The sequence below is a fragment of the Macaca mulatta genome, chromosome 18 (genome assembly GCF_049350105.2).
Source record: "Macaca mulatta isolate MMU2019108-1 chromosome 18, T2T-MMU8v2.0, whole genome shotgun sequence".
NCBI lineage: Eukaryota > Metazoa > Chordata > Mammalia > Primates > Cercopithecidae > Macaca > Macaca mulatta.
The window spans coordinates 18,536,716-18,560,724 of record NC_133423.1 but is presented as its reverse complement, the minus strand read 5'-3'; the positions used below and the strand labels follow the sequence as shown (position 1 = coordinate 18,560,724).

The following is a 24,009-nucleotide window of genomic DNA, read 5'->3' as shown; positions in this document are numbered from 1 at the left end:
CCTGAGTAGCTGGAATTACAGGTGCCCATCACCATGCCAGGCTAATTTTTGTATTTTTAGTAGAGATGAGTTTTTGACATGTTGGTCAGGCTAGTCTCGAACTCCTGACCTCAGGTGATCCACCCATCTCGGCCTCCCACAGTGCTGGGATTACAGGCGTGAGCCACCGCGCCTGGCCTCTAGAACTATTCTTAAGCAGAAATGGCAATGCTGTGTCTTTAAGTCTAATCCAGATAAAAGACAGGCACTCCGGGCACCCTTGGCACAGGGTCCATGTGCCAGTTGATCCCTGACTCAGGAGGAAAAGAAGTGTATGTCTTGAATCACCACCACTTCCTGAAGCCAAGGCAGCACTGGCTCGTCTGTGCCCCACACCCCAGAGGGAGACTGTACTGTACCACTGTGCTGTAGCCCTGGGTGCACCGGCTCAGAGGGCCGCATCTCTCCATGCGTGTTCATCCCACTCCCACCACCTGCCAGGCTCCGTGTAGGGTGGGAGGAGGGAGAAGGATGGCCTCGGAGCCCCAGGGCAGCAGACAGTGGTAGGTTAAACCTTTACCCTCATAAGCTTTTGGAAGTAGGTAGATACTTTTAAAGGTCCTTTATGTCTTTGTCTTACTATAATTATAGCTAATCTGGGGACTCTTCCCTTGGTGAGAATAACCTAGGCTCTTCTTTTGACATATCTCTACTGTGGAACCAATCAAAATCATTTTCTATTACTAACATTTTTTGATCCCTTAAAAGCCACTTTCTAAGTAGTAAGACAAAAGCTCAAATAAGAAAGAGGGTCAGAACATACATGGCCTCTAGGTCACGGTCAGTCTCAAGCTTTTACTTGGTGTGAGATCAGGAGACACTAGCAGGGTTTAGGGGGAGAATGACAACATGGTGTTACTAATGCACGATGGCCAGAAATCTAGCAGCAGACCCCAAAACCTATGACGATGGACTGTGAGATCGAGGGGGCAGTTAAATTCAGTGAAAAGACAGCTGGAACCTCTGTCTTAAGCCTTAACCTATTAATTTCTGTGGGTCACAAGGTTTAAAAGTGAAAAATCGCCCCTTTCTAATAGGCTGCAGTTTCTGTGCTCCAGTTGTGTCCAGTTGGGGGTCCCTGTGACCAAGCCACTGGGGTCGGATTTTTTTTTTCTTTTTTCTTTTTTCTTTTTTTTTTTTTTTTGTCACCCAGGCTGGAGCACAGTGGCGCGATCTCAGCTCACTGCAGCCTCGCTTCTCGGGTTCAAGCAATTCTCCTGCCTCAGCCTCCAAAGTAGCTGGGATTAGAGGCGCCTACCACCACATTTGGCTAAATTTTTTTTTGTATTTTTAGTACAGACAGGGTTTTACCATATTGGCCAGTCAGGTCTCGAACTCCTAACCTCAGGTGATCCACCTGCCTTGGCCTCCCAAAGTGCTGGGATTACAGGCGTGAGCCACCGCGCCTGGTCTGGGGTCCGATTTCTATGTAAAATTGCAAATGACCAAAGCATCAGAATGCATAACCAATCATCTTAACTGTGTGGGGCAGTCCTTATAGGTAAGGGGACTCAAGGCGGTGGGTACCCACTCCTCTGCACCCAAGGGGTAAGGTCACACAGAAGAGGCCTCGTGGGAGGCTCTCCATTTCCTGGCATAAGTGATGGGCACAAAGAGGCTGAAGTAGCTGTATCTCCTGTTAGGCAGCCCCGTGTTCAGTCCTTATTAGAAAGGAGAGTTCCAGCCCAGAAAGATTGCTAATCTTGATTTTGCGACCCCCTTCCCCCAGGGTATCTCGGATTTTGTCCCAAATTAGTGGAGTCTTTCCAAGTGCGTGCTTGAGAGTGTGAATTTGATTCAGTGCTAGAAGGAAATTTTACAGTCTTCTGTAAAGGGAAGTTTTGAGGTTAACAGTGGTCTTTTGGGAAAATTTATTCATTAATTTATCAAGTATTTAAATATTTGCTACATGCCTAGCACTGTTCCAATCTCCTTATCACCAGCCATCTCAGCAAGTTGATTAATCTCTCTTGGGAGGATGCTGGAAGAGAAGGGAAGTCAGGTTTCCAAGCACAGTGCCTGGCACATAGTAGATATTTCACTAGGGCCAGTTCTTCCTCTGCCCCCATTCATCAATAGATAAATAGATAAAAGGTATCCAGGGATGGAAGAGGTGGTTCTCAATGTCTATTGTATAGTCAGATATGACTGTGCAGTGTTTGGGAATAGGAGAAAGTCCTGGCTTTTGGTTTTCAATAAAATCTCTAGCCTTGCTCCTCAGAGACCAGCATTGACATTGCCTGGGAGCTTGTTAGGCATACAGTCTCAGGCTCTGTTCCAGACCCAGTGAATCAGAACCTGCATTTTAATAAAATTTTCAGGTTATTCTGTGCACATTGGAGAAGCACTGGATTTCACCCTGAAGGCTGGGCAGTGAAGGAAGGGAGGGCGGCAGGTAAGGGGAATACTTCCTCCTTCAGTCACTTTGGGGACTTCTGGCCTGAGCAGTTCGTGCACCCCCAGCATGGAGGCAGAGCCGAGAGGGACATGGTCTCCAGCCGGCTGCACTCTCAGAAGTGACACAGGGCTTGCTGGCTTCTACTACAGAAAAGAAGAGAAAGCAGTTCTTATCTGAAATGAATACAAAGTTAAAAACAAAAAAAAAAAACAAGAATGACAATTTAAAAAGACTTTCACACTGGGAGAATAAAGGGGCATTCACTGGAGCCTGTGGAAATAGGGGTGCATGGGAACATAAGGACAAGTCAAAGCCATTCTAATTACTGTATTGAGGAAAGAACGGGCCTTGCCCTCGGATTCCAGGTAGCCCAGGGCTGCAGACTCTTCACTCTTATCTCTCTGGAAGACAAAGAAACTTGCAATTCAAGTTTTGAAATGCAAGCTTGTTTCTTCATTTTCCCTTGGGCCGTATGTTTTCTTTTCAAGGAGCAGAGATAATAAATGCATTGTGAGGGGAGTAAGGCAGAGGGCTGAGTAAAAATCAACAGACCTTTGATGGGCGCCTGAGTCAGTGCTGTGCGCTTTGTTTCCTTTAAGAAGCACATCTGGAATCAAGGTGGTCGGCGGAGGGCGGGGTGGGGGGGGTGCGGGGGAAATGCTGATGGATAACAAGCAACTTTCAAGATGGTATATAAAGTCAATTGTGCAAAGTTTGCTAAATCAGAATGGTGAATATGTCAGGACTTCTAATCACAGTTACCCTATATTTTTAAGGTTTTTTTGTTTTTTAATCAAACCTGACCTAAGTTAGATTTTTTTTTCTCTGCATACTATATATTCCAAAAAAAGAACTTGTGACAAAATGGTTAAGATGGCAGATTTTTATGTTATGTGTATTTTATCACAATTAATAACATATGTTTTAAAAATCTAGTGGCAAAGGTGGTAATTCCTGCCTGCTAATGAAAATAGCATGAAGTGCCTAGTATTTAAACCTTTATGGAGTAATGGCAATGTCCAATATGATCAATACCACACAATCCTGCCAGTATGGCTATATATAAACTCACAATGTGTATAAATTAGTAATCAGTTATGTGACCTTATACCCTACCCACCTTGCACTGCGCTTAGTCACATGGGCTATCTTGCTGTTTCTCCATCAAGCCATGCACACTCCTTCCAAGGGCCTTGGCAAATATGTCTACCTGTAATCCTCCTCCTGGCATGTGCTGTAAATTTGGCTTGTCCCCTGGCTTTAAGCAGGACTCCACTCAAATGTCATCTTCTCAAAGAGGCTTCCTATAATCATACCATCACCTTACATAGATTGTTTCATTTTTTTCATGACAGTTGTTGCAACCAGATTTCCTTATCTGTTTACTTATAGTTGTTGTTCTCCCCTGGACTGTAAGCCAGGACTCTCTCGGTTGAGTATCTATCCCCTGTATCCAGAGGATCTGAAATTGTCCCTGGCACATAGTATGTGTTCACTTAATTGAGGAATAAATGAATGTATATCTAATTGGTCGACTTTTAGGTTGTGAGCTAAATCAAATTCTGTGAACAGAACTAGGCAAAATTAAATTACCCTATAAAAACGGGCAAAGGACTTGAATAGACATTTCTCCAGGGAAGATACACAGGTGGCCAAGAAGCACAAGAAAAGATGCTCCACGTCGTTCGTCAATAGGAAAATGCAAACTAGAACCACAAAGAGATACGGCTTCACACACACCAGGATGGCTATTATTTTAAAAACCAAAACCCAAACAAAACCAGAAAATAACATGTGTTGTTGAAGACGTGGAGAAGCTGGAACCCTCATGCAGTGCTGGTGGGAATGTACAATGCTGCCGCCCCTGCAGGAAACAGTTGAGAGGTGGGTGCCTCGAAAAGCTAAACGTAGAATTACCATAGGATTCCCAGGTATAGACCAAAAAGAACTGAAAACAGGGACTCAGATACCTGTGTGCCAGTGTTCACTGCAGGATAATTCACTGTGGCCAAAAGGTAGAAACAATCTAAGTGTCCATCAATGGATGAATGGATAAACAAGATGTGGTCTATACATGTGGTGAAATATTATCCAGCCATAAAAAGGAATGGCGTCCTGGTACATAATACAATATGGGTGAACCTTGGAGACATTATGCTAAGCGAAATTAACCAGACACAAAGAGAAAAATACTGTGTGGTTCCAATTATATGAGGTAAAGAGAGTGGTCGGACCCAGAGACAGACAGTAGAAAGGTGATTTCCAGGGGCTTGAGGGAGGGGGAATGGAGAGTTACTAGTTAACGGTTACAGAGATTCTATTTGGGGTGATGAGAATGTTCTGGAAATAGATAGTGGCAATTGTTGCTACTTAATGCCACTGAATCATACTTTAAAATGATTACAATGGCAAATTTTATATCTATTTTCCACAATAAAAAATGTTAAATTGCCCCAAAGTTTTTTAAAAAGGCATTCAAAGGACAGGCATAAAAAGAGCCAAATTCAGTGTTTGGCAGTGGGAGACAGCCCTTTCTTGCCTCCCGAAATGAGCTGCATTCCTGGCCTCCTGCAGATTTTGCCATCCAGAGTTGCCACTTTGCTGTCTGCTCCTGCCTGCGCTTTTCGTCTCCATCTCTGTTTCCTCCATGAGATCCTAGCCCAGGCTCTGTTCTTGTCTAAAACGAGTTTGCACCTTCTTGCGCTTTCTCATCCCAACAGTCTTTACAATATGTTTCATGGTGCTGCTAAAAAAAAGACCCTCCCTTCCTTCTGCAACTCACTGACTAGCTGCCCTTTCCTGGAAGCCCTGAAGCAGCCCCCACCTTTTCCTTCTACTGTCAGAACATTCCTGCCCAGTCCCCCATTTGCTCCGCCTGCACCTGCCCGAGTCTCCCATTTGCTCTGTCCTCTCCCTCCTCTCAAATCCTTCTGTCTCTGCCCCATAACCTCACCCTCCCCAGCTTGTACACTTCCTCTTGGAAGTCCTTCCCTATCTCCTCCTGTTTCCCTGCCCATCCAAAGCCAAGGAACACGTGGACACCAGTCGGAGTCCAGGGTTGCGTTTCTCCTTCCTCGTCCACAATCAGGGAGGATCTTTCCAGTGCTTCAGTTCTGGCACTGCTGTGTGGGGCTCTGACTGGTCAGTTTTCCTTCCTCTCTATATGTGGCTGTGTCCCCCTTTACTAAAAGCAGTGAGAGGGCAGAGACGGGTCCTGCCTTCAGTCCTGCGGCAAGCCAGGACCTCATGCAGGTATGGGAGAGAGCTCAGCAAAGATGCCTTTGGCGGTGTGATGACAGCAGAACTTCGTAAAGAGAATGATACTTCCTCCTGTTAAACTCTGACTACATCAAACTATATCTTGTGGAGAATAATTGTTTTTTGAGATAAAGGTGAATGACCCAGGCAAAGGAATGACTGGCCTCGCTCTTACCCGGTGATTATATGAACTCAGCCCCTTTTGTGGGGAACAGTATGTGTGTGGGGAGAGGACTGATTCGTATTTGTAATTTTCAGTGAGACCAGTAGGAGCTGACCGGCTGTTATTAGTCCCTTTAAGTTGGAGTTTTGAATACTTTTTATCACTAGATATACATTCATAAAATGCACTTTAGAATGTCCCAAATCCCTAGGCCCTGTAGTCCCAGCTACTCAGGGGGCTGGTATGGGAAGATGGCATGAGCCCAGGAGGATCACTTGAGTATGGGAAGATTGCTTGAACCCAGGAGGTCAAGGCTACAGTGAGCGGTGATCACACCACTGCACTCTAACCTAGGTGATAGAATGAGAATCTGTCTCAGAAAAAACTCCCAAATCCTTTATCAATTGTTTTGGGTTTTTTGAAACAGGGTCTCGCTCTGTCACCCAGGCTGGAGTGCAGTGTTGCAATCACTGCTCACTGCAGCCTCAACCTCCTAGGCTCAAGCAATCCTCCTGCCTCAGCCTCCTGAATAGCTGGGACCACAGGCACACGCCACCACACCTGGATAATTTTTAAAGTTTTATAGAGACAGGGTCTCAAACTCCTGAGCTCAAGCAGTCCTCCCACTTCTGCCTCCCAAAATGCTGGGATTACAGCCGTGAGCCACTGTGCCAAACTTTTTTTTTTTAATCAATTATAATATTGTTTGTGACAGTCATAATTTCTTCGTGATCTTCTCCAATGAACTAGACACATATTTTCATATTTTACAAATCATAAAATATATGAGCCTAAGTTTTGGCAGCAGAATTTTTATTTCAAGAGCTATGTGTAAAATATATTTCTTAGACATGAATTATATTTTAAACACTCAGGGCATTTTCTGTTAAACCCTGTGATTCTCTGTATCTACCTCTGTTATGACTTAGGCCATGTACCTGACTGATGTAACTTAGGACCTCCAAGTTTTTAATGTGTTCCGTGATTGACAGGTTTCCCAGGTAGGGTGAACACACCCATGGGCTGTGCCAGGTGATCCAGCAGGGTGAGCAGGGGATCCTAAAATACTGCCCCTTTATCCTCGTGGTCTCTTTATAACATACCATCTTGGTAGGTGCCTATGCAATGTTGTTCTGAAGCTTGAAATGTGAAGTTCCGGTTTGTACAAAAGAAACATGCCTGGTATTTTCTCTGTGAATCTGTAAGATTGAAATTCTATCTGCCGAGCTTATTTAAAATGAGAATGTCTAGAAGGGCATTCAATCATAATTCATTTATGTCCTAGTTAACAGAAATCACAGATATAATCTGGCAGAAGCTTTATCAGCAGACAGACTGAGTAAACTGTGTCTGCCTTCACCCAAGTGTGGCTCGAAAAGCTGACTGAACCCCCAGACAGCAAGGCACTGAAATGACTCGGACCACTCATCGCCAATTTCGCATTGATGCCTCAAGTTTCCAATCCCATGATAAAGGACTTCTTTTTGTGAAATCAAACATGCTTTTTTAAAGCATGCATTTTTTCCTAGTTGTCCTGCTAAAATACTCTGCTGTGCAGCTTTGGTTTGTCATAATTAGGTGAAAAGTGCACAAGGATGGTTTCTGCGGGAAGATTGTCAGGCCTTGAGAATTTGTCTCTGGGTACCCAGTTTATCTTTTCCATCATTTCCCCCCTTTCTAGTGACACCCTTTTCCTTCTCTCCCCTCGGGGAATGACTGGATGCAAGTTATGTATACTTTCACTGAATTCCATTCAGCTGCGCCCATGAACACCCCTCCTCTACTGGATGCAGACCACTGCACTGGGCTGTGATGCGATTACATCTCCCTTCTCCCAGCAGCCTACTATAAAAGTCTTCAGCTTTGAATTGAGGAGGCAGAAGCTTTTTTTTTTTTTTTTTTTTTTTTTTTTTTTTGACGCGGAGTCTTGCTCTGTGCCCCAGGCTGGAGTGCAGTGGCGCGATCTCGCTCACTGCAAGCTCCGCTCCCCCGGGTTCACGCCATTCTCCTGCCTCAGCCTCCCGAGTAGCTGGGACTACAGGCGCCCGCCACCTCTCCCGGCTAATTTTCTTGTATTTTTAGTAGAGACGGGGTTTCACCGTGTTAGCCAGGATGGTCTCGATCTCCTGACCTCATGATCCGCCCGTCTCGGCCTCCCAAAGTGCTGGGATTACAGGCTTGAGCCACCGCGCCCGGCCGGCAGAAGCTTTGTGTTTGTGCAATATGGCCACTTGCCAGTGCCACATCATGTTTAGAAATTCTCGCATCTGCCTCTCAGTGTTGCAGGACGGGCACAGTTACTAGCGCTATTGTACAGGTGAGGAGACTCAGGCTGAGAATGGCTTTTTTTTTTTTAGAAACGTAGTCAGTTTTACTAAAGAAATATCAGGCATTCTTCTCTCCGGGTCAAACTGGAAGCCCAGTTTCGAGGGCTGCCTTGGGTAGAAAACTCCTGCCCTGAAGCCCACTCAGTTCTTGGGGGCTGCCTGGCCAGGCTACTTCTTACTCTTGTCACCAGTGCTCGAGGTACCTTGTCTCCTCCTCCAACCTGAGTTCTCCCGGCCCTTACCTCTGCTTTGCATAAATTCCCATATTCAGATTGGGTGTGCTGTCTCACGCCTGTAATCCCAGCACTTTGAGAGGTTGAGGTGGGCAAATCTCTTGAGCTAAGGGGTTCAAGACCAGCATGGGCAACATGATGAAACCCCGTGTCTACCAAAAAATACAAAAATTAGCCCAGCGTGGTGGTGGGCACCTGTGGTCCCAGCTACTCGGGCGGCTGAGGCGGTAGAATCTCTTGAGCCTGGGAGGTCAAGGCTGCGGTGAGCTATGATCATGCCACTGCTCTCTAGCCTGGGTGACAGAGCAAGACTGTCTCAAAAAAAAAAAAAAAAAAAAAAATTCCTAGATTCTGTCATATCAGACTTTCTTTTCTTTGTCATTTAACTCTTTGAATAGGAATCCGCCCCATCTGGTCTCTGGGAAATGATTCCTGCATCATTTCCACTCCTGGTTATGAATGTTTTGCTGAGAATCTCCATGATGGGACGTTTTCCTTACATTCACAGGCACAGGACTGTGCCATGTCCAGAATAGAGAGCTGGATAAAATAGAGATAAAGTTAGCTGGAGAAAGCAGCTAAAGAAGGGGCAGACCAGAAAGGATCGCCCAGAACATCTGAATTCAAAGGGTCTATATTTTGACTCATTAATGGAAACACTTGTGACCGGGAGAAAAACTGAGACCTTCTCGCTCGCCCGTTAGCCCAGCTGGCTGAGAAAAAAAGACATTCAAAGAAACAGACAAGAACCAACAGCATCTGTTTGTAGGTTACTCTGATGTATTAATATTACCTTTTGTATGTTTGTTGTTTATTTACTTCTAAAACAAAGTTCTTCAAAGAGAAATAATTCCTTAGGGTAAGACTGTCTTATTTAAAGAAGCTCTTTTAGTGTTTTGGGCACACAGGTCGCTAGTAATTTATTTGTATTCTATTCTATTCTGGGTAGGATCAGTTTCAATAGTGACTTTCTTTAAGGATATTTTTTTCCGGGACAGCAGGGCTGTTAAGTGAAGTGTTATTTTTACATTTAATCGTTTCTCTCTTATGAAAAACCACATCTTTCGACTCTACTGTAACGTTCAGAAATGTGATACCATCCTTACTGAAATTATAGCCAAATTCTGAAATATAGTCATGGATGATATTTTATAAAACAAAATCTATGGAAAATCCCTCATTTGTTCTTCTAGGTTACGTTCTTTTCATCTCGATTTGACAAGAGGGGCCAAGCCTCTTTCTGCATTGTTCGATGTCAGCATGAATTTTCAGTGGAGCAAGAAGTAATTTTAGTATCCATAATGACTTGCACGACAATTGGGTTAACAGCATGGAAAATAAATATTTAAGTCAACCTTCCCTGCAGGATTCTAAATACAGATCCGCTCGTCTCTGTGGCTCCACTGGCAGAAATGTTATGTTTCTTCAGCTTATGGTTTTTCAGAATTAGACTCAACATGGCTTTGCATTGGGAAATAAATCCACATTGCTTTATAAAGGGATTTTTTAATTTCAAATTTATTATCTCCCTCCGCCCTCCCAAAGCCTTGCACAGACTGTGGACATGGTTATTCTAGAAGAGTCCATCAGCCGTTAAGATAAACACCAGCCTGTATGTCCTGAAACAAATGCGTAGAAGACACAAAAAGACACAAGAGAGCGAAGCAAGAGAAGTCAAATCATCTTGCTGTTTTAACTCCTTCTTTTAGACTTAGCGAGGAATTTGTAGGGAGAATCTGTATGTGCAGAGAATATTTGCTATAAACAAACTCTAATGTTCCTTATTAATTCTGGTGAGTTCTGTCAGAATATAGGTTAGTTGATACAGATTCTGTGGACCAAAGAGAATATTTGTAGCTTATTGATTAAGAACTATACTCTATCAATACATGGCTGCTTTTCTCAACAAGACTTCTAAGAAGTCAAATTATATTCTGCAAAACACGAGAGCAACCTGATCCCAGCCAGCCCCCAAGGCTGCTGTGATGTAGAATAGGCCCTGGATTAGATCACAAGTTCATTCTCCTTTCACCTCCAGAAGGATGCACCCAAAAAAATGGCTGGTAACATGGGTTACCTATGGAGAAGAGTGACTGGGAGAGAGTGGGACAGAATTTCCTAAACAAGCTGTTGCTCGTTTTAAATTTTGTATCATGGGACTATATTCCCTATGCAATAAATAAAAATTTTGAAGTATTTATGCTTTATTTGCTTCATGAAGACAACTGCGATTCCGAAGCTTTGACTCTATCAGTCTTAAAGGTGAACTAGAAAAATCTCAGTAAATAAAAGCCTGTACATCTCAACTCAGTCATCAAAGGCTTTTCCTTGCTGCATCTTGGGGAAAAAGAGGCAACTGTAAGTGGCTGACAAAATCACTCTATTAACTGAAGATCTGGGGCCTTATGCCCAAATTCCCCCATTCCCTATGAGATTCCTTAAGAACACGTAAGCAGGAACATGTTTTTATCAAATGATTGCTTTACTAGGGCTGCTACCAATAATAATAGCTACCACTTTGCAACCGTGGGGAGCTTAGTCTTGGAGGGTAGAGTCTGGCTGAAGTTCTGGGCAGATGGAAGGGAAAGGCAGAAGCCCAGAGGGGCCACCGCCAAGAGGATCTGGAGCCATCTTCAGGCTCTTGCCAGCTGCTGGCTGGCAGGGCAGTTAGTGGTGAAATGGTAGACATCAGAACCAGAATACTGTAGGCAAAATGAGAGGTCAGACTGGGAGGGGCAGGGACACCTGTTCATTCACACACACACACAAATGACACCCAGAGGATGAACCTGACAGGCCATCCAGGAAGAGGGAGACTGCTATAAGGAAACAGATCCAGGGCAGTCTAATGGGAAACTGAGCCCAAGCATGTGGGACTCAAGATAGAGTCTGGGTGTCAGGAGTCTGGCCTGCAGCATCGAGGGACAAGTCAGTCAGTCCTCAGGTGCCTGGCAGAGCAAGACAGGCTGGAGTGAAAGAAGCACTGGATTTCCTAAGAGTTATAAGCACGGGGCTGCAGTGCACAGCGCTCACCAGGCGGTTTGTTGCTGGAACTGGGGCATGAGATTAGAATGAGACCAGCACAGGGCACGCTTTACAGGCTGTATGGGGAGGAAAAGGGTCCGCACGTGGAGAGAAAGAACGTTGGAAGCAGAGAGCCAGAAAGGAAGAGAAAAAGGGACAATAAAGGCATGCTTTGTCTTCGGCATGAACCAACAATCTAGTTTTCCAGATTTCTTTACCTGCAAACCACATTCCCTTAAATATGTGTACTTATGCTGCCTTTTAAGGTGTATGTCTATTGCCATATTGAAGGTTTGAAGGTATACTTCGAAGTATATCATGTAACTAGAGAACAAAGTAGGTTTCTGCTTAAGCTGGACCCTAAATGAAATTAAAAGCATATCTTTCTGCCTGACCATAGCAATTTTCCCAGCAGCAAAATTTCTGCTGCTGCTTCAAAGATCTGTAATCCTATAGCTCTGTCAAGTAGACATGTCAGTTTTGAGGTGATGAAAATCTTCAGGAATTAGATAGCTGTGATGGTTGTCCAACCTTGCCAAAGTGCTAAAAACCACTGAACAGTAAGTATACTTTAAAAGGTTTAATTTTATGGTCCGTGAATTATATCTCAATTTTTTTTGGTGAGGCGGGGAAGAGTCACATTCAGGTGAAAAGTCATAGTGAGGTAGAAGCTTAGGAGAGAGAAATGGATTTTATATCTTTGAAAATCAATTAAAAGTTAGGACAGCTGGTCATTTGTGGAAGCAGTGACTTCCTTGTTTCTTTGAAGAGGTGCAAAGCTCCTGGGTTGGAGGATCGGTGGGTTGAATGAATCACAGCCATACTCCTAAACATGGAGTGAATTGTCTACATGTTCAGGTCAGGTATACCCAACAGGCTCCAGGGCTTGGAGCCCGGGACACAGCCTGTGACATCTTGACAGTGCCCCTAAGCAGCTACTTCAGGGATATCCCATTTACCAAATTCCCCTAAAAAGTACCTTTCTGTGTCTATAACACAAAGTATGTACCTTTCTGTGTCTATAACACAAAGTATGTGCTCATTTTACTGAGTCTGTGGCTGCCCCCTTAAGGGATCAGAAGCAATTAATACCCTTTGTCATCTGAAATATAGTCCAACTTCGTATTTATCCTGTTTGCCCTTGTCATCAGCATTGCAACAATGTTCACGAATCCTTAGGCTCGGATGAATCCTCCTTTTTGACCCAGTTTGCGTGGCCGCATCAGTTTTACCACTTTGCCTCTTTCTTTGCACGTACATTGCACACAGAGGGAGACAGAGAAGGGTGGCATCTAAAACAGAGAAAAACACCTCAGAAGGGAGAGGTATGGTGGTTTCTTTTAAGCAATTCTTCCTCGGTCCGCTGGGCTCAATGCAGCTTCCCTAAGACTCTGGAGCATCCAACTGTGTTATCCGGTGTCCACAGGGAGTGTCAGCAGGGCCCAGGAAGCAAGTCCAAGTACAGCCTTCCTGGCATACATCACCCCAATAACACACTGGGACCTTCTCGTCGACCTCAGACTCCTCATAAGCCCTTTGCTGGCCAGGGTGAGGTCAGAAAGGTCCATGATAGCTGTGTGCCTCACACTCCCTGGGCTTTCCTGGGTTTGGTGCTTTCTTCATAAAGCTGCCTTCTGTAATGGAGCTATTTTGAGGACGCGTGGCTTCTTCCAAGCCATGTTATCTCTGTGCCCTCCATCCGAGCACTTTAATATGCAGATGAAGCCCTCCCCTGACTGCCTTTGTGACACTGGGCTCCAGCTGGACTGAAGGTCTCCTATTGCCACCCAAGAGCTGTTTCAGGCCTCATTGCCCCTGTTCGAACTGTTCATATTGTCCAAAGTCTTCCTACTTCCTCCCGCTACCTCCACCTGCCAGTTTCTGTTTCCTGGTCTGGCTGATTTCTATTTATCTTGGAAGACTGATTACTTACCACCTCCCTTAGGAAGCCTTCCTGGCCGCTTCTGCTTCCTTCCCACCACTGCTGAGGTAGGGCCCATCTGGTATGTGTTTCATTCCATTCTAAGACCCTTGAGGGGAAGGTCTGTGACCCTGTATTCGAGGATGAAGCAGGGAACTTGCATGAATTTCAAGTGTGGCGTGCATACGTAGATGTCTGTTCAGCTAAGCCCAACTCTTCGGTTTCTGACATGACTGCTTCTCAACAGGAGTGTTTGTTTTTTGCTCACACCAAGAATGCTGATCAGGAAAAGAGCTTTTCTGTGGCAAACTGATAAGAATCTGGGTGATTACAGGCGCCTGGGCTGCTTTGTTTTCTTTTGTTTTACTCAGATGGGCGGATTCAGAAATTGGTATTTGTCTTAGAATCATACCCTTTTGAACCAGAAGGGAACCAGAGGCTGAGGAAGCTTAAACAGCTCCCGCAGGTCCTTCAGGCAACAGGTAGTGAGGGCGGAGCCCAGGAAGCCCCTACAACACCTTACTTTCTCGGCTTTTTAAAATTCTCTGAGTGTTTAACATGTTAAAAGGTAGTGTAATCCCAGCACTTTGGGAGGCTGAGGTAGGTGTATCACCTGAGGTCAGGAGTTCAAGGGGCCGACATGGTGAAACCCCATCCCTACTAAAAATACAAAGATTAGCTGGTGCATGGCTATAGTCCCAGCTACTTGGGAGGCTGAGGCAGGAGAATTGCCTGAACCTGGGAAGCAGAGGTTGCAGTGCGGTGAGGTTGTGCCATTGCAGTCCAGCCTGGGCAATAGAGCAAGACTCTGTCTAAAACAAAAAACAAAACAAAACAAAAAAACAAACAAACAAAAAACCTGTAATCTCAACTCTCAGCTACTTAGGAGGCAAAAGTAGGAGAATGACTTGAACCCGGGAGGTAGAGGTTGTGGTGAACTGAGATCACGCCATTGCACTCCAGCCTGGGCAACAAGAGCAAAACTCCATCTCAACAACAACAAAAAAAGTAATTTGGTGATTCACTTTTTGTTTTACCTAGTTTTATCCAGAAAGGGCTGTGTGGACTCTCTGCCTGACTTCGGTGTTCTTTTCAGGTGGCTCTGCAGATCGCTCCTCCCTGTACCAGTGAGCGGCATTATGAGCATCTGGGACGGTGCTGTAACAAATGTGAACCAGGTACAGCTGCTTCTGAGCCACCTTGCATTGCCCCTCAAAAGTGGGTGAGGCTTTCGTTGTTATTTTTTCTGGCTGCCAGATGAAACAAGAAATTGGATAGATGCATTATGGTAGTGGCAGGTGGTAATGTCTGTCACTCTGAAGACAAAAATCTTTCTCTCAATAGAGATTGGAAGGGATTTTAAAATCCCTTTTGAAAAAAAAACAAACAACTTTAAAAGCTGTTGCTTAATTTGGGCTGAAACACAATTTTCTAAAACCCTATTTCTTGAGATGGCAAGAAGTTTTTTAAAACTAATATTTTAGCACTTTATGAGTCAAACTCTCAAAATGTGAAATGCAGCTCTTATTTAAAATTGTTTTCACGGAAATTTTATTTTGGAATAACCATACTGGAATTGTGGCTGCTAAAAATTGCCTAAACCCTTGTCGTACCTTTTTCCGTACACCTGTTGAGGAGCAGAAGGTGGACTGGCTACCACCTACCCCAAGTCGCTCTGCCAGCAGGTGTGGCTGAATGTCTGCAGCCCCAGTGAAAGCCACAGTCCACGGGGCCCGCGCTCTCGTCATGCGGGGAGGGGAAGGTGGGTTTCCTTATAACAAGATATTTTGGATATTTCAGCTACAGTTATTTCTTGGATGTGCAGAACCAAGATCCAGTGATTGTCAAGTGTGTGTTGGGTAGGTGGGTGGGGCGCAGCGTGACACTTGGTCAAACGAAGCTAACCATGAGCCGGTAGTAAGTGTAGAAGAAGTTAACAAAAAGAAGTTAATAAGAAGTTGCCTATCCAGATGGAAGGCAGAGGGGAGAGGGGATGGGTGATGCAGTTTCTCTTGCCTACCCCCCTTATTCCCTGAGTGGGCTCCGGGGAATCTTTCAAGTTCTGCGGCCCATTTTAAAATCATCATTCTATTCCTTTTTTTTTTTTTTTCCCTTTTTCTTTTTGAGACGGTGTCTTGCTCTGTTGCCCAGGCTGGAGTGCAGTGGCGTGATTTCAGCTCACTGCAACCTCCGTCTCCCAGAGGTTGAGGCAGCAGCAATTCTCCTGCCTCAGCCTCCCAAGTAGCTGGTACTACAGTCACCTGCCACCACGCCCAGCTGATTTTTGTATTTTCAGTAGAGACGAGATTTCACCATGTTGGCCAGGCTAGTCTCAAATTTCTGGCCTCAGGTGATCCGCCTCCCGAAGTGCTGGGATTACAGGTGTGAGCCACCGTGCCTGGCCCATCATTCTGTTCCTTAGCAGACTTTCTGGGTGCAGAGGGTGGTTGACTTTTTACTTAAGAAGAATTAAGAAACTGCTGTGACCACAGGCTCAGCAGACCCAGGTGGGGTTATTTCAGCCAGCTGAGTGGCCCAAGGAGCCCAGGGTGCTGCAGTCACTGTGCACTGTGGCCTCTTCTCCTGTGTCATGTCGTCTTTGGGGGGTGTCCTGGGATCATGGGCACCAATGGTTACTGGTCCCATAGATGGGTGCGATTTTTGTTGCTGATTTGCTTTGTGTTGCTGTTATGGTTTGGGTTTTTGATGGTTGTATTTTTCCCCTTTATTTTTTAAAGGAAAGTACATGTCTTCTAAATGCACTACTACCTCTGACAGTGTATGTCTGCCCTGTGGCCCGGATGAATACTTGGATACCTGGAATGAAGAAGATAAATGCTTGCTGCATAAAGTTTGTGATACAGGTGAGCCTGTCGTGTCAGTGTGAAGTGTAGAAACCTCAGACCTCTTTTTCTGTAGAAACATTTTTAGAGGCAACCGATAATGTTTCATTTCAGGAACATGGAAGGAAGTTGTGACTACAGATCCCAAGAAAGATGCATTTTAAATCCCCAAGGCCTGTGTTAAAATTCTTCATTTAGAACATTTGTTCTGGAATATATTTATGTTGCCATTTAATCATGGGACACATCATAGACTTGACATAATGTTTCCATAATGTTCCCACCTATTTTGTGTGGTTTAATCCTCCTCCAAACCCTGTAGGTAGCCATACTTATCCCTTTTATTTTATTTTATTTATTTATTTATTTATTTATTTATTTGAGACAGAGTCTTGCTCTGTTGCCCAGGCTGGAGTGCAGTGGCGCAATCTCAGCTCACTGCAAGCTCCACCTCCCAGGTTCACGCCATTCTCCTGCCTCAGCCTCCTGAGTAGCTGGGACTATAGGCGCTCCCCACCATGCCCGGCTAATTTTTTGTGCTTTTAGTAGAGACGGGTTTCACTGTGTTAGCCAGGATGGTCTCAATATCCTGACCTCATGATGAGCCTGCCTCGGCCTCCCAAAGTGCTGGGATTACAGGCGTGAGCCACCGCGCCCGGCCTATCCCCTTTAAAGATTGAGAAACAGATTCAGAGAGGTTGAATAACTTCTCCAAGGTTAACACATGTGAAGCAGGACTCAAAACCAGGTCTACTCTTGACCTTTTTCCTAAACTATAAATATTTTATTAACACAGTTTCATCTCCTTACCAGACTGCCTTAAGTTTTTTGCCTGGAATGTTTTTTAAAGTATAGTTTATTTGAAGGAATCAGGAGCAAAACATGTCTCTTAATTCTCTTAAGAGACACAGGTTCCTTTCTCTCTCTTCTTTCCTTTTTCCATTGAGCTCATTTGTTGAAGAAGCCATGACGTTAGTTCTGTGGAGATTCCACAGGCCAGATTTTGTTGGTTGCATTCCCTTGGTATCATTTAATGTATTCTTCTGTCCCTTATATTTCTCTTCTTTTCTTTTTTTTTTTTTTTTTTTTTTTTTTTTTTTTTTTGAGATGGAGTCTTTCTCTGTCACCCAGGCTGGAGTGCAGTGGCACAATCTCGGCTCACTGCAACCATCCCCTCCTGGATTTAAGCTATTCTCCCGCCTCAGCCTCCCCAGTAGCTGGGATTACAGGCATGTGCCACCATGCCTGGCTAATTTTTGTATTTTTAGTAGAGATGAGGTTTTGCTGTGTTGGCCAGGCTGGTCTCAAACTCCTGACCTCAAGTGATGCATCCACCTCGGCCTCCCAAAGTGCTGGGATTACAGGCCTGACCCCTTCTTATAAATTGGTTGTTAGATCAATGTCTTATAAATTGGTTCTTAGACCTAGAAGGCCGGTCAGATTCTGCTTTGTTTTTTGTTTTGTTTGTGGCAAACTTCATATATAATATAGTTCACACATAGAATACTGGAACCATGTAATAGCTGAGCCTTCCTCTTTCTAACATTAGCAGCTGCTGATGGTCATGGTTTAGATTTGTTTCCATTAGGGGCTGCAGAAAGGTGATGTTCTGATTCTCTCATTTCTTTTTCATTTATTAGCTGACATACTTTATGAAGATAAACTTCCCTCATCAACTATTTATTGATAAAGTTACAAGCATTTATCCTGCAGTGCAGTACATATAGAAAAGATAGAATAAATGCTTTTAACCTTATCACTTTGCAAAACAATATCTTAATCATCCAGCATTCTTCCAAGGACTTATATTATGGAGGTATTTGAGGTGTTTCAGTTTCAGTCTATTGCAGTTATTGTTTGTTTGTTTGTTTTTGAGTCTTGCTCTGTCGCCCAGGCTGGAGTGCAGTGGCACAATTTTGGCCCACGGCAACCTTGGCCTCCCAGGTTCAAACGATTCTCCTGCCTTGGCCTCCCAAGTAGCTGGGATGACAGGCATGTGCCACCATGCCCTGATAACATTTGTATTTTTTAGTAGAGAGGGCATTTCACCGTGTGGCCAGGCTCTTCCTGAACTCCTGACCTCAAGTGATCCCTCTGCTTAGGCCTCCCAAAGTGCTGGGATTACAGGTGTGAGCCACGGTCCCCTGCCTGCAGTAACTGGTTGTAATGGTGCTTAGATTGTCACACTTCGATGAGGTGGCCCCAGGTGTTTTGATACAGCCCAGGCATCTATTGCTTCCATGCTTAGCTTGCATAATTCTTGTCTTAAACTATAATCAGATGTTTCTCTAAGGATTCCTGATTGTTTTTAGAGGAACATTGTATTTAGTGACCTCAGTCTGGATTCTAGAGAAGACTCACTACTGGATTGATCCTTGTGTATAGAAGTTTTTTCCCCAGTGGACAGAATTAGAGAATAAGTGTTTCTTTGAACACCACAATTTTTCTAATATGCTGGAGACAGCTGGCAGATTTTGGCTGGGGAAGGTAACATGGAAACTCCACTGAGCAGAAGCATCTGATCAAGCCTTTTTAATTTCCTACTGCTTAGTAATGACCTTGACTCATTGCTGTCTCTTGGAAATAAAGATTCATTCTGTCTACTGCCAAAGTTGATTAAAGCCAAAAATCTGGTACATTACATACAATACTTTAAATTATGTCAAAATTATTCATCACAACCCAGGCTTACATTCAGATGGGATCCTAGGAGTAGCTGGAATTTTCCAGAGAAGTGGCATGTGTCTGTGGACATTCCCATGCATTGTGGACATGTTTCTGAGTATTGACCTTGATGTTGCAGAGCTGACTGGGGACTTGGAAGAGTGGGCACTGCAGGAGATGGGGGGACTTCTCCAGGGTCACTAAGCTTGGGTCTATAAAGATTGGAAATAGGAAATGTCCCCTCCCTACGGGCTATAACTTGAGACAATAAGAGACAGAGCGTTTCTGGTTTGTTTGCTTGTTTTTCCCTTGGAATTCCTGTAAGTATTCAGGAATATAAGGTGCAGGGGCTGTTTGGACAATCCAGGTGAGAAGGAGCCCTAGAAGGGTACAAGGTCTGTTTTAAATCATGTTATTGGTTTGTATCATGTTGGGGGGCGGGGTCATGCACATACGTGCAGTTGACTCTGGTTATGCACGGTAGCTGTGTTCTGTAAAGTCACCAGGAATGCTGAATTAGCAAATCCTGAGCCATTAGTCCTAGTGGATTACAGGGTGAGGTTCCTGCAAGCCTCCAGTCACACCGTCACAGACTGATCACCACATAACCTTGTTTCATGTGTGTTTCTGTTTAAAGACACCTTATTTGATACATGTTGTTGATTCATTAACATTGCACTCATGACCAACAGCACTGTCATTCATGCCTGAGCAAAGCTTCTCTAACAGTTATTTTCTCCATAAGGCACACCACAGCCTTCTTGCACTTAGAACACTAGACAGCTCTTCAGCACGACAGTTGGGGGCTGTTATAAGCAGGGAAATCACCAACAAAACGCTTGTTTACCTTCTGTGAGCTGAAACAAGAAGGCAGAGTATCGCCTGGCCCAACCTCAGCCAGAAACCTGAGTGTGGAGCAACTCGAAATGTACACGGTTCTGTCCCTGAAGGACTGCAGAATTACCAAGAGGATTGATTTTGGGGTGCAAATAAATTTCATTGAGTAGGTGAATTCACAAATATGAATCTGCAAATAATGAGGACTGTTGATTGATCCATAATTTGATTCCTATTTGTGTGTGTATGTAGTTTATAACAGATGTGTGTGTGTGTATATAGTTTATAACAGATACGTGTGTGTGTATGTAGTTTATAACAGATACGTGTGTGTGTGTATGTAGTTTATAACAGATACGTGTGTGTGTGTATGTAGTTTATAACAGATACGTGTGTGTGTGTGTGTGTGTGTGTGTAGTGTTTACAACAGATCAATTCCCATGGTTTTGGAAAAACCATACATACCTGCATTCCAGAAAAACTGGAAGGGGCCAGGAGATTTGGAACCAGAAGGCCATGTGTTGTGAAAACAGAGACAAATATGTTATCCTGAGTGCTTGAGGAGAGTTTGCCTCTAAGCACGTCACTGGGCCTGCCTCTGTGCCCTCTCCACTCATGTAACTCCACAACAGCCCGTTTTCACCCTGGGATGCCTCAGGATCCTAAGATGAATCCTAAACCTCCAGAAGCCTTATTCTCTAAGGTCCAAACTCGCGTTAGTCTTATGTATGTGGTATTTGAACTTAGAAAAATGAGGAAGCTCAGCTCTGTGACCCTTCTGCATTTGCCAGAACATTCAATGATCATCAATTCCCAAGTCCTTATCTTCCTACTAACATGAAAATTGACTTTTAAAAAAAGCCCACAAAACTCTTAATTATGAGAGAGAGAAGAACCCCCCGTGACGTTTTCGTGCCAGTGCAGGAAGTGCGAGGAGGAACTTGGGACTTCTCGGGCAGTGCCCTGGTGATTCACTCTGCAGGCCCGCCAGGCGGGCTGCTGGTCTGGCCTGTTCTGGGCTGGATGTTGGATAGTGCAGTCGTGAGCGGTGTGTCTGGGCTGGCTGCCCCTCCCTGTCTAATGACCTGTCTCTTGTCTCCCACAGGCAAGGCCCTGGTGGCCGTGGACGCCGGCAACAGCACGGCCCCCCGGCGCTGCGCCTGCACGGCTGGGTACCACTGGAGCCAGGATTGCGAGTGCTGCCGCCGCAACACCGAGTGCGCGCCGGGCCTGGGCGCCCAGCACCCGTGTACGGGTTGGATGTGTGCGTCTGTCGGCTCTTGCTGAGCCATGCAAAGCCAGCTTTGAGACAGTCTTGATAATAGCAGCAAGAAAGCTCCAGGGTGCTAGGCAGCATTGGAGGAACCCGAGGGGTGGGGAAAGGTGGGGGCTGATTTTCCACGAGATGCAGGCCCAGGCAAGACCTGAGAATGAATCCTCCGCTTAGGTTCTTCAAAGGGACTGCGGGCAATTTGCCCACATGCTCTGGCCGTGGCCAGGGGGCGCTGGGGCTCCTCCATCTGTAGAAACCTAGGATCCCTACTTAGGAGCCAGCAGGATAGTGCAGGGGCGGTTGGACATTTTTAAAGAGTGTGCGCCCATTAGAATTTTGGCAAAACCATGCATCCCCCACCCCAGCACGTTTTTAAGTTGACATCTAAAAATTTTTGTTACAAGTTTAAAGAACTGATAAGGACTTAGGTACCAGGGAATTGTAACTGCGATAACACTGAAGAAACGAATCCAGTGGAATGTAAACACCATGGCCATTTGATGCCCACTATGATTCATTTTTAAATGCACTAATCATATTTAACTATTTGACAGTTTACATAATTCCTTTCTCTCCTTTTGTTTCCTATCCATTCCGCCTTCTCCACAGAATTTTATCCTGATATATTTCTTATCCTTGGAGGGATTTTACTAATCACGTTTTCATGTTCAAATATGCACCTATTGAAAAATACGCACCTATCTTTTTTTTTGAAATGGAGTTTCACTCTTGTTGCCCAGGCTGGAGTGCAATGGCGCGATCTCAGCTCACTGCAACCTCTGCCTCCCAGGTTCAAGCAATTCTCCTGCCTCAGCCTCCTGAATAACTGGGATTACAGTCATGCTCCACCATGTCTGGCTAATTTTGTATTTTTAGTAGAGGCGAGATTTCTCCATGTTGGTCAGGCTGGTCTCAAACTCCCGACCTCAGGTGATCTGCCTGCCTTAGCCTTCGAAAGTGCTGGGATTATAGGCGTGAGCCACCACACTCGCCTGAAATCTTAATTTTTAAATATTTACTTTGACCTGGGACTAAAAGCATTTCTTCTGGACCAAGTTGTCACTACCTTTACTATTACACAATTGGTCAAAAATGAATATATCCTATTTTGCTGTATTATAATCATAAAAGTAAAAACCTCCGACCTCCATAATGAGTGGGATTTTTTTTCCAATTCATATATTTATGGCTGAATATTACTTATTGCTAAAATGCAACAGCATTCAGCATCAATTTTGTTTCTACTTTTTTTATGTATGTAAGTGCTGAGAAATTTGTTCACATAAATAACTGAATGGCAAAGGAAACACTTTGGTTATAGGCGTGTCCCTCAATTTTTTTCAGTACCTTCTGATTTATGTGTCCAAGCTCACCTACTGATGTGATATCAGAAGTTATTTTTAATGATCTATCAGTTGATAATTCAATTGTGTCCTCCAATTTTGTTGAAAGTAAAGAAATAGAAATTCTTTTGAGTTGAAAAAGTATTTCTTAGAGTCATTTGCTTTCCTGAATTCTAGGAAGTATAACAAAAGCAGTTTTTTCCAAGACTTAACACATGATTATTTATGCCTATTAACCATTCCCTTAGAGGCACCTGGTTTTAACCCAAAATACTTGGACAGGGTTGGGAGAATTAAAATACTATCCATTTCAATTCATATCAAGGATAATATCCATCACAGAGTCTAACTGACACACTTGGTCTTTATTATCAAATGCATTGACTAAACCAGATGTGCTTTCTGTTACAAAAAGTCTAACTTGATTTTTTAATTGTTAAAATAGATCTCCCTATCACAGCCAACTCCCTCTGAATTCTGATTCTAAAATAGAAGCGGCCCAGAGCCTTTCCTCCAGCTTTTCACCAGCATGTCACATCAGGGGTTCTATTAGACGTTCTCTCTGCCTTGTACCTTTGGAAGTGGGTTCATTTTGGGACAAAATAGGTGGAGGATAGAGGGGAAGGGGTAGATGAATGGAAATTTCACTCCTGCCCCACCCTGCTTAATTTCAGTTCAGAACAACTCAGCCTGATCGCAGCTGCCCCATTTCTGTCATCCTGCTTTTGCCCTTGATAGAGCGGGAAAGGTGGGAGGTGTGCCGGGGGGCGCGGGAGCTCTGCCATCACCAGTGTTTCCACTTGTCACTTAGTTCGACATCTCAGAGGTTTGGCAGCATAGCAGCAAACTCTGGGGTGGGTAAGAAGTGTGCCTTTTGTAAAGTGGGAAAAGTGTGATTAGGAAAGGGAGCAAGGAAAGGAGCCTGCAGGATGCTTCTGGCAGGTCAGTGTTACTAAGAGTCACATGGAAGTCAAGCTATGGAAATTAGCACCCTTAACCCTTTGCATGCCTGTTAGCCCCCACGTCTTAGATTTTGAGAGCTTCTCACAACTCTAGATTGTGCTTCTCTTTTAAAAAGCTGTTCAAATTGGCCGGGTGCGGTGGCTCATGCCTGTAATCCCAGCACTTTGGGAGGCCGAGGCGGGCGGATCACGAGGTCAGGAGATCAAGACCATCCTGGCTAACACGGTGAAACCCCGTCTCTACTAAAAAAATACAAAAAATTAGCCAGGCACGGTGGCGGGCACCTGGAGTCCCAGCTACTCAGGAGGCTGAGGCAGGAGAATGGTGTGAACCTGGGAGGCAGAATTGACAGTGAGCGGAGATTGCACCACTGCACTCCAGCCTGGGTGACAGAGCGAGACTATGTCTTCAAAAAAAAAAAAACCTGTTCAAATTCATGTGAGTTATTAGATTTCAAGGCAAATCAAATTGCTAGATGCAGGAGCAGGTACCCTACTTAGCCAGCCAAATTGCAGAAATCAAGAATATACTTTGTACTTGACTTTGGACAAAGAAAATTTAATTCCTTTTTTTAGTGTTTTATTCGTGAAAGTAAATCACAGAAGTGCTACTAATTTCAGGAGTCATTTGTGGCTTGGGCACCAGCCAGTTGCCTGATTATGATATCACATCGCAGCCAGTGTTCTTCCTGGGACTTACCGAAGAATCATCATGCGTGGATTG

The 24,009-nt window shown here is 44.4% G+C and overlaps 1 protein-coding gene across 4 annotated transcripts in view; it reads left to right on the top strand.

The window, feature by feature from the left end:
• The window catches only part of TNFRSF11A (TNF receptor superfamily member 11a), a 63,706-nt gene that overhangs the window by 9,085 nt on the left and 30,612 nt on the right, over positions 1 to 24,009 (top strand). For 2 of the 4 annotated variants that reach the window (XM_077975108.1, XM_028837803.2), the window contains exons 2-4: positions 14,460 to 14,541; positions 16,102 to 16,227; positions 20,813 to 20,956. In XM_077975108.1, the coding sequence (XP_077831234.1) occupies positions 14,460 to 14,541; positions 16,102 to 16,227; positions 20,813 to 20,956 (352 nt within the window). Of the gene's footprint in view, positions 1 to 14,459; positions 14,542 to 16,101; positions 16,228 to 20,812; positions 20,972 to 24,009 lie in introns of all 4 variants that reach the window. The other 2 variants (XM_077975107.1, XM_077975106.1) reach the window with 1 other exon arrangement.